Here is a 14173-nt window from a genome sequence, read left to right as displayed (position 1 = left end):
TTTCTGGGCAACCTGTGCCAGGGTTTCATCACACTCATTGTAAAAAATGTTTTCTTCGTATCTAGTCTAAATCTTCCTTCTTTTAGTTAAAGCCATTACCCCTTGTCCTATTGCAGTAAGCCCCACTGAAAATTTTGTCCCCATCTTTCCTGTAGGCCCCCTTTAGGTACTGGAAGGCTGCTGTAAGGTCTCCCCGGGCCCTTTTCTTCTCCAGCCTGAGCAACCCCAACTCTCTCAGCGTGTCCTCATAGGAGAGGTGCTCCAGCCCTCTGTTAATTTTTGTGGCCCTCCTCTGGACTTGCTCCAACAGGTCCATGTCTTTCCAGTGCTGGGGACTCCAGAGCTGGACACAGTACTCCAGGTGGGATTTCACCAGAGTAGAGGGGCAGAATCATCCTTCTCGACCTGCTGGCCACCCTTCTTTTGATGCAGCCCAGCATACGGTTGCCTTTCTGGGCTGCAAGTGCACATTGCTGGCTCACATCCAGCTTTTCATCCAGCAGTACCCCCAAGTCCTTCTCCACAGGGCTGCTCTCAATTGGTTGAGTACTGGATGATGAGGATACTTAAAAGAATAGCTTTAGTAATGAGTTTCATAAATAAATAAATATTGAAATACTATAATTTAAAGCCACAGGACATGCTAGAAGTGGGAGTCTTTGAGGCAACAGAAGAGGAAGAAGAATCATTTTAACTGCAGTCAGTTCAAGTACCAAATAAAAGCTTGTGTTCCTGTTGGATGACTATTCAGAGAGAAATGCAGAATTTTTGTTGCTGTATAAAAAGGTTTGATACTTGAAAACAGAAAATCCTTTAGTTACCAGTACATATTAAAGTGACGTGCCATGAATGGATTCATTTTTTGGTAATCTAAATGCACTTTATTACTGAATCATTACAAAATTATAATCCAGACTTTAAACATGCATGTACTACTTAAAAGGTATCACGTGGTGCTTAATAATGTATTTATCTGTATGCTAATATTTTTTATTTATAGATACACATTCACACATGCAAATGTTATAATACGTAATTATATCAGTATTTAAAACCTGCAGTTTATATGCTAATAATGTTGGTAAGAATGTGGTTTTATCATCTTAAGCAGGTACTGTACCAAGAAGCTTAGCACCGTGCCCTGCAGTAACTGCTGTCATGAGAAATCCAATTTATACTGCCTGGAGCCATAGAGTTCACACCAGCAATTGCCCATCAGTCGCCAGCCAAATATGCCATCAGCATCTGCATCCCAGGTGTTTTGAAATTTATATCTCTCTATATTTTTGTTTTCATTAGGATGAAATTGCTTCTGGTAGTTGTTTATACAGTGCAGAGTGAAACACACCGCTATTGTGTGTTATTTTGACCCAGGGTTCTCAAAACCATTATTGCATAGAAGTGATGTGCCAGTTGCTTTCGTGTCTTTCAGTAACTGATGGATTAGATTTCCCTCTGCTCCACTGGCTGATATTGACAAGGAAATTAATTTTTTTAATGAACTAATTTCTGATGTTTTTTTCTTGTCCTTGCCAAAACAAATAAAGCCTTCCCCCTTTTTTTATAGCACTTTTGGCTGTTTTTCCTCTAACTTATCTTGATTAATAAAATGATGGGACAAGTGGGAAGTGGGAAGGAGAGGAGCATTCATTTTATCGAGTAACTCAGGGATAACCAAAATGTTTTGTTGCCCAATTTTCTGTTTGCTGAGGTGCTTTACCCAGTTCTAACAGTTGCCCTATTCTCCTTTTCTTTTGATGTAGTTCCCAGCACCAAGGTCGCCTGAGTTTGGACCTAAGTCATAAACACTCCAATGACTACTCTGAAAATTCACGTACAAGAGCATCTCATGGCTCAAATTCGTTACCATCCAGTGCAAGACTTGGTAACTAGCTTCCCTGATTTATTTCCTGTGGGACTCCTGTATATTGGAGACAAAGGATAAATGGAAAATTCCTTAAGTACATGGGTTGTGGGATTGTCATAGCTAGCAAAACCTAAAGGCTCCCTGTGTTCCTTTGCTTCATTTTTTGTGGTTTTATGACTAAAGGTGTTCTGTGGAAGTAGCTGTGTTTAATTCATTCTTTACGGTCTCTTTAAAATGCTGTGTGTGTCTGTGTGAGTGATGATTCTCCTTTCCGTGCCTGTTACTGTTTGAAAGTACCCTTATAAAGATGGGAGGCCCAGCCAAAGTATTTTTGAGGTTCAGTGAGGTGGAGAGAAGAGAAAAGGAGAGAGCCCCCAGAACAAAAACTCAAGGATGACTAATGGCCTGATGTAAATTGTATTGTCGGAAGATAAGTTACACTTAATGTTTACTTGATCGACATGTAAGATTGTTTATGCTTATTCTAGTAATACCCAAGCAAATCCATGGTTTGTAGTAATGACATTTTGACATTTTAGAATTTTTGAAATTTTAAATAATGTAATAACTTTTTTGTGCATGTTTGTGTTCCTGTGTTCCATCAATGACTGGCAGTTGCATCAGAATAGAGCATGGTAGCTTTGTAAACACAGCAAAAAATGCATGATAGTTGCATTTGGTGTCAAAAAAATATCTATTCATCCAAGCAGAATGTAATCAGAATATTTTAAATGCCTTTTGGAAAGTCCCATGGATTCTTAGTAAACAGAGGTGTTAGATTCTCGCTTGGACTTCAAGTTAAGTTTCATTGAAAAATATCCAAAATGGTTTTCGTACAAGAATGAACAGTGCATATATACTGTATAGCTGCATTGTGCTCTGTTTATACTGACTGTGTAATCAAGACAATTTACTAGAAATATGATCTACACAATATTATGACGGTAATCGTCAAGGCTTGTGCATAAATTCAGAGGCCATTTTAATGCTCATTGAAGAAGCAGAATCTAAATGTACTTTTTTGTTCAATGTAGTTGCTTTTACTTTTGTCATTTTAATGTTTTCTTGTTGTAAAAATAGGTTCTTCGAGTAACTTGCAATACAGAACAGAACGAATTAAGATCCCTTTAACTCCAAGATATCCAAGGTCCATGATGGGCTCTGACAGAGGTGAATTATTTCATAAGTAATTTTAATCGTACTATTTTCGGTATTACCAATCCAAACCCTTTGCAGTTGTTAATCAGGATGCGCCAAAATCTAGATATGACAGTTTCATTAAGGTTACAAAATTTGCATTTTGCTGCGGAAAGGTAAAAAAAAAAAAAAGAAACTTTCTAATGAAAGTTGATTTTTCTGTTACTTGACTCTAGGACGTGACACACTAAGAAAAAGTGCACAAAGAAAGTAAGAATAAGCATTGCTGTATGTTTTACAGTTGTAGTTTTCTTATAGAATTATGTCTTAGAAGTTTTAACAGATGATTCTTTAAGTACATTATTTTGCATATTACAGTATTACTGATTGTAAATTGTATTTTGAAAATGCAGTGAAAATATTTTAGTACTTCACTCAGAATTGCTTGGTGGAGGATATTTAAAGACGTGATACACATACCAGTTGGAGTGCTGGAGAGCTGTAGAATTCAGAGTTTGATGGCAGTAAAAAGCAACTCTTCACTGCCATCATTGCTTAAACGTTCTGTAGCCTTAATGGATTGTATGCAGTGGTTTTCCTAAGTGGGCAAATGCAATTCTTACAGACAGCTTTCATTTGTGATTAGTAATTTGAGATTTATTTTCTGTAGTTTTTTCAGAGGCAGCAAACTGAATGTTTCTGTCAGGGCACTGGCTCAGTAAATTGCTCAGGGAGGGTACAGCCAGGGAAGAGACATAAACTCCGTCATGTTAAGCTTGTTTGAAATTGCACAGCTTTCCTGTCTCTATGCGATTCATGCTGGGGTTTTTTTGGTGTTTTCAGGTGTTTCATAGTCTATTTCCTGCCCAAAGGAAAGGGCTATACAGAAATATTTAATTTGAAAATAAACCCACATACTAGATTTTTATTTTACTTCTCCTTCCCTGATTTTTATTATTTTTCTTTAACTTTGCATTGCTAAGTGTTTGGAGACATGCATATGGTGTAGCTTGTCTGTAAACTTCTCTCCTTGTTGAGAATGGCAGGAGTTGTATGCACACTTACAGAGGACAGATTTGGCATACAGTCATTAAGGACAGTAAGTCCCCCTGTACTCGGCACTGGTGAGGCCCCACCTCGAGTACTGCGTTCAGTTTTGGGCCCCTCGCTACAAGAGGGACATTGAGGTGTTGGAGCGTGTCCAGAGAAGGGCTACAAAGCTGGTGAGGGGCCTGGAGGACAAACCTTATGAAGAACGACTGAGGGAGCTGGGGTTGTTTAGCCTGGAGAAGAGGAGGCTGAGGGGAGACCTTATCACCCTCTACAACTACCTGAAAGGAGGTTGTAGAGAGATGGGGGCTGACCTCTTCTCCCTGGTGACAAGTGATAGGACGAGGGGAAACGGGTTCAAGTTACGTCAGGGGAGGTTTAGATTAGATATTAGGAGACATTTTTTCACTGAAAGGGTTATTAAACATTGGAATAGGCTGCCCAGGGAGGTGGTGGATTCACCATCCCTGGAGGTGGGGCGCTGAGGGACATGGTTTAGAAGTGGCTCTTGTCAGGGTAGGCTAAAGGTTGGACTCGATGATCTTAAAGGTCCCTTCCAACCTCAACAATTCTATGATTCTATGATTCTAAGTTTGCACTGTCTGAAAGTAGTTCCCTGGTCTTCCTGAGCTCCTTACATGGTTAATAGAGTGCTAGGGAACAGTTGGTCCTCTTTCTTGTCTCAGATGTGTACGGTATCCTTCCCTATGTCTGTGTAGATGTCCAGACTATTGACAGATGCAGGATACTAAAACTCAACTGCTCGTTTTCCACAGGCTCCTTGTCACACTCTGAATGTAGCAGTCCCAGCTTGATAACTCCTCCACAGTCACCTCTTAACTTGGAAACATCTTCCTTCGCCAGCAGCCAGTCTCAGAACTCCCTTTCTACATTACCTAGGATTTCTATTAGCCCAGTGTCTATTGGAGAACGTAGAAAAGATAGGTAAGGTCCCCACGTTATTGCTTTTAATACAAGCGTGTCTGAGCAAATTTTGTACGTTTGTTATCGGACTGAAGGAATGTGAACATTTAATTTAATTGACAACTATGTAGGCGCTGAGGTGCATCTCATCTGTTCTTATTTTCTTCACAAAGTATGTAAGAGATCTTTGTGCTTTTTTTCTTAAAAACTGAAGAGCAGATTCTTCAGTTTAGAAAATCAAGGTATTTCATAAGGGTTTTATTTCTTCTGTGTTAGAGTAATGGCCACACCAAGTAAGAGTGGTCTAAATTGGAATACACCTTTTCAGCTGAACTACCTCAAGTGCTTGTTCTGTACTCTGGAAAACTAAATACAAAATGAAGACCCAGTAACATCTGATAGCTAAATATGAGGTGCCTTAGTTGTGTAGAATATGTGCTCTAACCACTGTGCCTTGATTCAATTTAGCCAGATAACATGAAAAATTGAGGGCATAACTTGTGCCCAGAACCTATCCATATGTACAGATGCAATTTTACTACTGTGACTGATCCCTTTGGCTGTACGTGGACCGCTACTAGCAATAGCATTAAGTATACATGTAGCTGCTTGCAGAATTTCAACCTGATGTGATAGCTTTCTTAAAAACATGAGCTTTGTGTTTTAACAACTTCCTATATGTCATGATGAATTTTTCAAGATACGTTGCTTATGGTATCAGTCTCGGACATCTGATTTCATTTTATCATGATCTGGCTAGACTGACTATATGGAAAAGTTTGCATGAATTCCAAGCATTGAACAGTAAGATGCAAATCTGAATCAGGCTTTTACTTATAGTAAGGCAGCTGAATGCCATTCTGGCAGTGTAAAGGAGCTATAATGTGTTGGAATAGATTATATTTATGTGGACTTCAAGCCCCCTTTGTATTGCTTGATTTATGTAAAAGAACTGACCATAAAAAATGTGAATGATAAAGTAATAAGTATATTCTGTATTCTAAGTTTTCTGGTAGTAATAAAAAGTTACTCATAAAATGTTATATGAAACTTTTTTCTCGTTTAAAAAATTGGTAACTAAGTTATTGTAGTAACTCTCGAGTGTATATTGTGTGCTTTGAAAGGGAATGTAAAGAGTTTTTTGTGAATTTTCATTCTTTCTTACTTCAGTGTGACTTTTGTACTATGTGTACTCAATTTGTGTTCTCATATAAATGTTCTTCTAATTGTCACTTGCAAATTCAAAGTCAGAATTTCTTTTCCCTTTCACATGACTAATTGCGTATAACGTTCAGCTGATAAAGCTGGGTTTTTGACACCCCTATAACTTGGTATCTCTGAGCACAAGATACACGTTCTGATCTCTGGGAAATAACAATTTCTGTTATTGCTGATCAGACGACTGAAGCTCAGCCAGGTTCCAGCCCCTTCACTCTTGCTGTGCATACATATAAACTGGAGTCTGAACTGACTTTCTAAAAAGAATATAATTCTAAGGTTTGTTGTTTTGTTTTTTGAAAGCAAAACAAAAAACTAACAAACGCAAACAGTTCTTAATTTAGGAAAGCAGCTCATTTCAGTCTAGCCTGAGAAGATGTTTGGAGATGCCTAGATAGCCTTTTAAATGGTTATTTGGTTGTATAATTCTTATGGTTCTCCATGAAATACAAGTAAATCACTTGGCCTTTCCACAAACAAAAATAATAATAATACAGATGAAAAAAAACCACCAATGTTTCTGTTTGTTCTGTTGATTTTAATTTAAATGAAAATTTAAAGATCCGATCAATTAAGACTTTTTTCCAATCAGTGTTTAGTGATTCTGGCAGGCAGTCTGAATGTTATAGAAGAGTGCGCTTCACTTGATTTTAATAACTCTGCTTATCAAGTAAGACACCTTTTTAATGTTATCATTCTGGTTTACTTTATTATTGATTCTCTACTACATGCATTACTAGTTATCTTTCATTTTATATTTACTAAATTCTAATACATGATCCTGTGCAACTTGTATGGGTTTGATTCTTTCTTATTCCAGTAAGAAACAAACAAATAAAACAACTTTTAAAATGCGTGTGGTAGATGTAAAGCAGAAAGGCACAATAAATGAAGTTCAGAAAGAACTTTTAGGTTTTAATGAGGTAGTATGCCTTGATAAATTTTATGATTTTAAGAAGCTTCATGTAACATCCTGGTTTACATGCTCATAATGAGTTGTGGGAAAAAAAAAAGTTAATAAATGGCAGTTTTCTGGGAGTTTGCAGAATGTTGATATTATAAGAGCACTGCGTTCCAGAGTTGCATTCATATCAGCGGCCAGTTTTTTATGATTTATGTGCTAATAAGCTGGCAAACTTATTATGCCCCTGCTGCAGAAGGCTACCAAATAGTTACCTTCAAAGACTGTGGCAATAAGCATAATTTATGAAATGATGTCCTCTTCCCTCTGCCCCCAGCCCCAAGTACTACCCTTTCCAAAAATACCTTTCCTCAGCCTGGCCTACATGAGTAGTAGCAAGGGAAGTCCAGTTAACTCATCTGCTCTCTGAACAGCACAATTAAAATCGTTTAAGCAGTTGGCACAATTTAGTGAATGGCTATATAATAATTAAGTTAGAAAAGAAATCATTGAAATTAATGCATGTCAAATGTAGTAAAATGCAATTAAAATAAAAAACACACCATCCCTGGTACCCAAGCTGATGCATTCACAACGAGCTCAACTGTTAATATCTAGTGATGCCTTTTGCTGTGTAGACATTATTAAGTTCAGAGTAATATGAAGCAGCACTTTTTCGGAGGCTTCTGTTTGTTTATACACACCATGAATAGACCAGCCCAGTTTGTACAGGTGGAGACATCCTAACTATGGGGGGAGGAAAAGGGAACGTATCAGGGTTTGCTTTTGTATAAGCCATTCTCCTGTTGTACTTACTAGTGTCTTACTGCTGTGTGTCTTTTTCTAAGTGTTCTCTTCTTCTCAAATCTTCTACATCTTTCAGATATCTGTTCCGTAATAGGTCTTTTCTGAGAATCCCTGTGGCTCCTAGGCCTAGGTTCTCATCACTAAGGAGTTTGAGGTTGGCCTGATATAAGGTTGTCCTTCTCAAGCAGTATTGCGCACTTTGTGCTATTTTACATGTTTGGATAATTGCCCTGAAGAGAATTTGCATGGTAATTGTAATGCTACCATGCAAACTGCTGTCTTAATGGCTTGAGTTTGCAACTGCTTAATTTTCATTACTAATTTATGTTTCCCTGCATACAAATATGAAATCTGATATTTGTGCATTGCTGTCCTTTGGTTTACCACCTTATTATTTATGATGTTTATTTTCACTGGCAATAAAGACTCCCAGCATTTATACTTGTAACATACCTTTCTGAAATATGGTTTGTAAATGACATATTATATACAGTGGTTCAATTACTTTTATATAATATGCATCCGGAAGCTTCTTTCCTACCAACTTCACCATCATACTATTTATAATTCATATTTACCATAATGTTTTAGAGCAGTCATGTACCTGGTATACATTTACTTCTGCCACTGTACATTGCATGGTGTTAAAGGAATGCTTTTAAGACAGTTGAGAGTAATTTTTTTTAAAGTAACTGTTTAAACCTATATTATTATTACAGTTCAGACAGACATAAAGTATTGCATGTAACTTTGACATTGTGATGGTTCAAGTGCAATTTTGTCCAAATCAGTTTTAACTATCTCCTCTAAAAGGCCCTACATGGAAGAGCCACGTCATGTTAAAGTGCAGAAGGGTTCTGAGCCACTAGGGATTTCCATTGTGAGCGGAGAAAATGGTGGAATATTTGTCTCTAAAGTAACAGGTGGGAGCATTGCCCATCAAGCTGGCCTTGAGTATGGTGATCAGTTACTAGAGGTAATTGTTTGCTTACTATTCCTATGGCTTAATGAATCAGTTCATATGAATCCAGCCATAACTGCCTTCCCCAAAAGAGTATCTTGTGAAAGCTTGTGTGCTGTGAGATGTAGCAAAGGTTACTCTGTGTTGCAGTATTCCAGTAATTGGGATTGTTGTGACTTTTTGTCAGGCTTTATTATAAAATAATGTCTTTTGATGGTAGATTTGCATTGCATCTTATATCGATATAATTAAATTTTAAGCTAGCTAGTTTTGGTACTTAAAACAATATAGTCCCAACACCATACTCTGCCTGATAAGCTGAGTAAATATTCAAGCAGCTGGCTTCTACTGAGTTTCATGCTGCTGTTGCTGTGCCATATCATAACCTGAGACACCTGGTTTAAAAAATACTCGGGTAGGTTTACATTAGCTTACAGTCACATTTTTGCCTACAGTATTAGATAAACATGTGGAGGAGCGTTTTGTAAAGTACAGAACTGCTTCGTAAATGTTAGCTGCTTCTATATGCTAAGGCATCCTCTGCACAGTGTGTGGATGATACTACAATGGGCCTAGACGATGCTATGATTCTATGACCTTGAACGGATCATGGATCTGAATTTATCTTTAAATTCCGCATTTATTCAGATCGGTGATCTGAACCAACTTGTATTTAATCAGTGATATCAAATCATAACACAGCTCAGAATACATATGTCTTTCAGTAGTAAAAAGACTTTTAAACTCATGGTCAGGTTACCAAATATTTTAAAATTACAGTGATTCCTTCCAAGAAGTAAACCCTAGGAATCTTTGTATAGCAGCATTTCCATCCTGCTATTTACCCCAGTGGAAATAAGTCAGTGCTTAGATATTAAACTAATTAGGAAACTGAAAGAATGATTTTGCTAGTTTCCATTTGAAAATTTGACATCTGGTTTGTGCATTTTTTTCCGTAGTTTAATGGAATAAATTTGAGAAATGCTACAGAGCAACAGGCTCGACTAATTATTGGACAGCAGTGTGACACCATTACTATTCTGGCTCAGTATAACCCACATATGTATCAGCTTGGCAATCATTCACGGTCAAGGTAAGGCTGGCTAGACTTTGAAAAAACTACTCTGTGGTCCATGCAGTTATTTAGCTAGTAGATAACTTCTGTACAGGTAATGTGTTTGCAAACAGCAGCACGTTTGTGCTGATAAGAAGTGTGATTGCTTAGAAAAGTAATGTGTGAATACACGCTTGTCAAAAAGCAAAGTAAAATGCCTGATGCACCTACTATATTTTCTTTCTTATTGGGGCATAATCCTTAGATACATTAAACTAAAACCTAAGATGACCTCTTCCTAGGATTATGAGATTCTGGTAGTTCAAAATGTTTTTAAATTTTTTTTTACAGTTGGAGTTTCCAAAACTAATTAGAGAAGGCATATGACTTCATGAAACTGTCCATCCCATTTTGATGAATGATCACACTTCGAAACTGAGCTTTATCTTTCTCTTAGACTTATGGTGAACATATGTTATTTGGCATGCTGTTTCCTTACTTTATACTTGATTTATGGCCAAAGTAAAAACTTTGTCTGCGTGGAAAATACTTGGCATTGGTGAAACACTGTCTCACCAGTCTTTTATTCTTTTTTTTTTTCCCTCTTAGTTCTCGCCTAGAACCTGTGAGTAATCATTCCACCCCTCAAGGCAGTGGAGCTGCAACGCCTGACAATCATTCCGTAATCGATACTGTGAGTGAACAGGATGAAGGAACAATGACACCCCCGTCCAAACAAACTACACCAACTACAAGTCCCCGGAATTCCTTAAGGTAGAGAGTAAAATTTTTGGCTTAAGGAAAAAAAAATGGTCAGGATGGATGCGAAGGGTATTAGAAAACAAGTGTACTACTGTGAATGCTGTGTCTGGTTGAAATAAATGAGCAGCCAAGTTAAATGGACCCCAGGATAAAAGTACATGTTTGCAGAATGTTTTTGAAAGACGGGGTCTGCAAGGAGTGAAGAAAGTTTACTACAAGATTGGTTTAGTTAAGAAGGTCTGCAAGAAACATGATGTTTGTCTTAGAAGACTGTATCTGTAGGTGACCTATTTTGAATAATAATTATGTAAATATATATTCTTCAGATGTCTAGTTGATTGTATGTAATGCAAGTTTTTGAATTGAAGTACATGTATTATTTCTCCCTCTCAAAAGGGGCCCTGTGGACACAAACAAAAGGACCCCTGAACCTAGAACTGTTGTTGTTAAAAAATCCCAAGTGGATCTTGGGATTCAGATATGTGGTGGAAACCTGTATGGAATATTTGTCTCAGACGTAGATGATGATAGCCCAGCAAAAGGACCTGATGGACTAGTCTTGGGTGACATGATACTTGAGGTAAGCTATTAAGAAAAGTCTGCAGCGTACTGACAAAATGTCTAGGATGGTATAAAGAGGGAGCTGTACAAAGAATCATGCTGTCTCACAATGGGAGATGTTCTGTGAATCTTGAGTTCCTGCCACAAAAGCCAAGTAAGAATGGTGAGAATGCATAACCTTCATTCTGACTGCAGCGCGTGAAGAGATGAACCTGGAGGACTACCACTGTTGAGGGCACAAGTTGCCCCCAAGTTTGAAGGACTCATGTATGTCCCACTTGGAATTACAAACACCTGGTCTCTTCATCTGAATAGGAACCCTTGAATCCAATTGCTGGACATAGGAGAAAGGCAAAGATATGAAAGATATTGCAAAACAGGGAACAATATTGATCTTATCACTGTGAAATTCTACTGAGACTTTAGGGAAAGCCATGCAATATGTCTCTGACTCTGCTTTCTATATCTGAAATGAGACTATTTATCTACTTGGCAGGACTGTTAAGGTGATAAACACGTACGTGTTTATGAGCTTTTCAGATACAGCTGAGCATTGAGATTCTCCCATTGCACCTCTAGTATCCAGATGGAGATTTTTGCTTTGTAATTGTGTTTCTGACTTCTGTCAGACCACTTGCTTTTCCTAAAAATATTAAATTATTTCCAGTTGAATTTTATGATTCTCAGCTTACACTTTAAAAACTATTTAAAGAAGTGCAGAGTTTCTCTCATGGTGTATGTCTGCTGTGTTCATTTTTGTATTTTGTTTTCTACCCCCATGTCTCGGTCTCCTGCTAGACATCTTAAAGTACAAGCTGTATTAGAGTTAAGTGGCAAGACTTACTTGTATATAGAGCCTGACAGTGGGAAAAACAAACACATTTTGCATGTTTTTCAAACTCACCTAAGTCTATTGCCTATTAAGATACAATTTCACACATAAGGGTTTCTCTGTTTTGTTATGTTTTGCAGTATGGGTCCATTGATATGCGAAATAAAACAGCTGAGGAAGCTTATCTTGAAATGCTGAAGCCAGGAGAAAACATCAAAATAAAGACTCAATACAGAATAGAAGAGTTTAATAAGATAAAAGAGCTTCCTGGAGATGGATTCTATATCAGGTATTAGAGCGTGACCGGTAATGACAGCATAAGGCCATTAGGATAATATGCTGACCATCATGGGAGAGATAGTACATCAGTCTTACCACTATTTTAAGTTCAAAGTTTACAAATTCATCCCAGCTGTTCTCTGACAGTGAGTACACAATCTGTAGCATAGTAAGTCTTCATGCTTTGCTGTAAAACTGTGTGCGCTCTTGAAATGTAGTGTGTTCCTCTAATTTATTAACTTTTTTCAAAATAAGTATGCGTGTCTTTCCCTTGAGTTGATGGAGATCAGTTGCAGAGCCTATTTATGTCTTCCTTTCCAGAGCACTTTATGACCGTCTGGCAGAGGTGGAACAGGATTTAAGCTTTAAGAAGGATGACATTTTGTATGTTGATGACACTCTGCCACAGGGAAACTTTGGTTGCTGGATGGCTTGGCAGCTAGACGAGAATGCTCAGAAGCTGGAAAGAGGACAGATTCCAAGCAAATATATGTGAGTGACCTCAGTTACAGTATTTATCTTTCAGTCTTTAGAAGTCTGACAAGTGAGATGTGGTTTGCTTCTATTCTTTCCAGGAGATTCTAATTCTTAGACGTGTCATTTTAGGGGTGGCATATTTTAATAACATTGAATTAAATATGTTACTCTATCAAGTTGTTTTTAATGCCTCTAAGTAGTAAACTAGAAATGGAAATAATACATAGACCAGTTTGTGATAGATAATTCAATAACAAAGTGAGAATAACCACAGCAAAAATATCCTTGAATCCAAGGTTATCACAGTGGTTCTTGGGAAGCATCAGTGGTTTTAGTTATCTGTGAACAGCAATGTTATAAGACTGTGTATCCGCCACAGTCTCACAATGTTGATAGAGCAGTTAAGAGGAGTATGCAGGAACTAAAATTTTTACATTGTTACTGAAATCACATTAGTTATCACTCAGTGATTAAAATATTTTTTTCATTTTAAGATTCCTGGTTTTCTGGTTTCCTTTTCTTCTAATAGTTTTCTCTCCATGTCATAACTCAAAATTCATCGTGACAGTGGGACAATGGTACTACATGGAATGTATAGAAGTACAATATACACGTACAGACCCGTACACGTCATTGAGTGTTGTTACTGGGAGATGGATAGTAAAACCACCTACATTTTACATGTGGCCAAAATATTTGTGCTCATATAAAATAAAACTGTTGTTTTGGATTGCTGATAAGTTAATTGTAAGGATGAATGTAACATGCAGCTTCATAGAAAGAATGGGATCTTCACTCTGTGCGAGGTTGACTTTACTGGCAAGTAGGTGCGTGCTGCTGCTTCTGCCTTGGAGAATTTTGCCCTGCCTGCCAGCGTGGTCCCCCTCGGTGCCTTGCTGCCATTTATATTTGTTGTGGTTTAACCCTAAGCAAGACCTGAAACGTATTCAGAAGCAACAAAGCACCTGGCAATAAAAGCACGCTGGTTCGAGCATCCCAAGGGTATTCAGAATTCTCGAACGCCATTGTAATTAGCCTGGAAGGAGGAGAGGGAGGTGAAAGAAGGTGTCTCCTCCGCAGATTAGGTCTTCGAGGAGAAAAGGTAAAAAGTGTAATTACTGAAAGTTGCCGCTAGACGGCTCCCGAAGAAAGGAGATGAAACCTCCACTGCCGTTTCACCGTGTTCATCGCTCTTAATCATGAACAAATACAGCCACAGCACACACGATTTCATCATATCATAAACCCCCACTACAAAGCACAGCAAAAGGGTAATCTTGACCCATTGCCCAGGGGTGATAAGCAGCACAACAGGGAGCACGTGCAGCAGGTAAGGTATTACA

General features: G+C 37.9%; 1 protein-coding gene across 4 annotated transcripts in view; it reads left to right on the top strand.

Annotated features, from left to right (window-relative positions):
• The window catches only part of DLG5 (discs large MAGUK scaffold protein 5), a 113152-nt gene that overhangs the window by 89661 nt on the left and 9318 nt on the right, over nucleotides 1-14173 (top strand). For 2 of the 4 annotated variants that reach the window (XM_063338002.1, XM_063337999.1), the window contains exons 18-28: nucleotides 1109-1256; nucleotides 1764-1885; nucleotides 2948-3037; nucleotides 4831-4999; nucleotides 7981-8058; nucleotides 8718-8880; nucleotides 9825-9958; nucleotides 10529-10693; nucleotides 11078-11261; nucleotides 12215-12363; nucleotides 12675-12845. In XM_063338002.1, the coding sequence (XP_063194072.1) occupies nucleotides 1109-1256; nucleotides 1764-1885; nucleotides 2948-3037; nucleotides 4831-4999; nucleotides 7981-8058; nucleotides 8718-8880; nucleotides 9825-9958; nucleotides 10529-10693; nucleotides 11078-11261; nucleotides 12215-12363; nucleotides 12675-12845 (1573 nt within the window). The remainder of the gene's footprint in view (nucleotides 1-1108; nucleotides 1257-1763; nucleotides 1886-2947; nucleotides 3038-4830; nucleotides 5000-7980; nucleotides 8059-8717; nucleotides 8881-9824; nucleotides 9959-10528; nucleotides 10694-11077; nucleotides 11262-12214; nucleotides 12364-12674; nucleotides 12846-14173) is intronic. The other 2 variants (XM_063338000.1, XM_063338001.1) reach the window with 2 other exon arrangements.

Source organism: Chroicocephalus ridibundus, chromosome 6, assembly GCF_963924245.1.
Source record: "Chroicocephalus ridibundus chromosome 6, bChrRid1.1, whole genome shotgun sequence".
Taxonomy (NCBI): Eukaryota; Metazoa; Chordata; class Aves; order Charadriiformes; family Laridae; genus Chroicocephalus; species Chroicocephalus ridibundus.
Note: the sequence above shows the minus strand (reverse complement) of the source record. Positions and strands in the feature narration are given on the sequence as shown.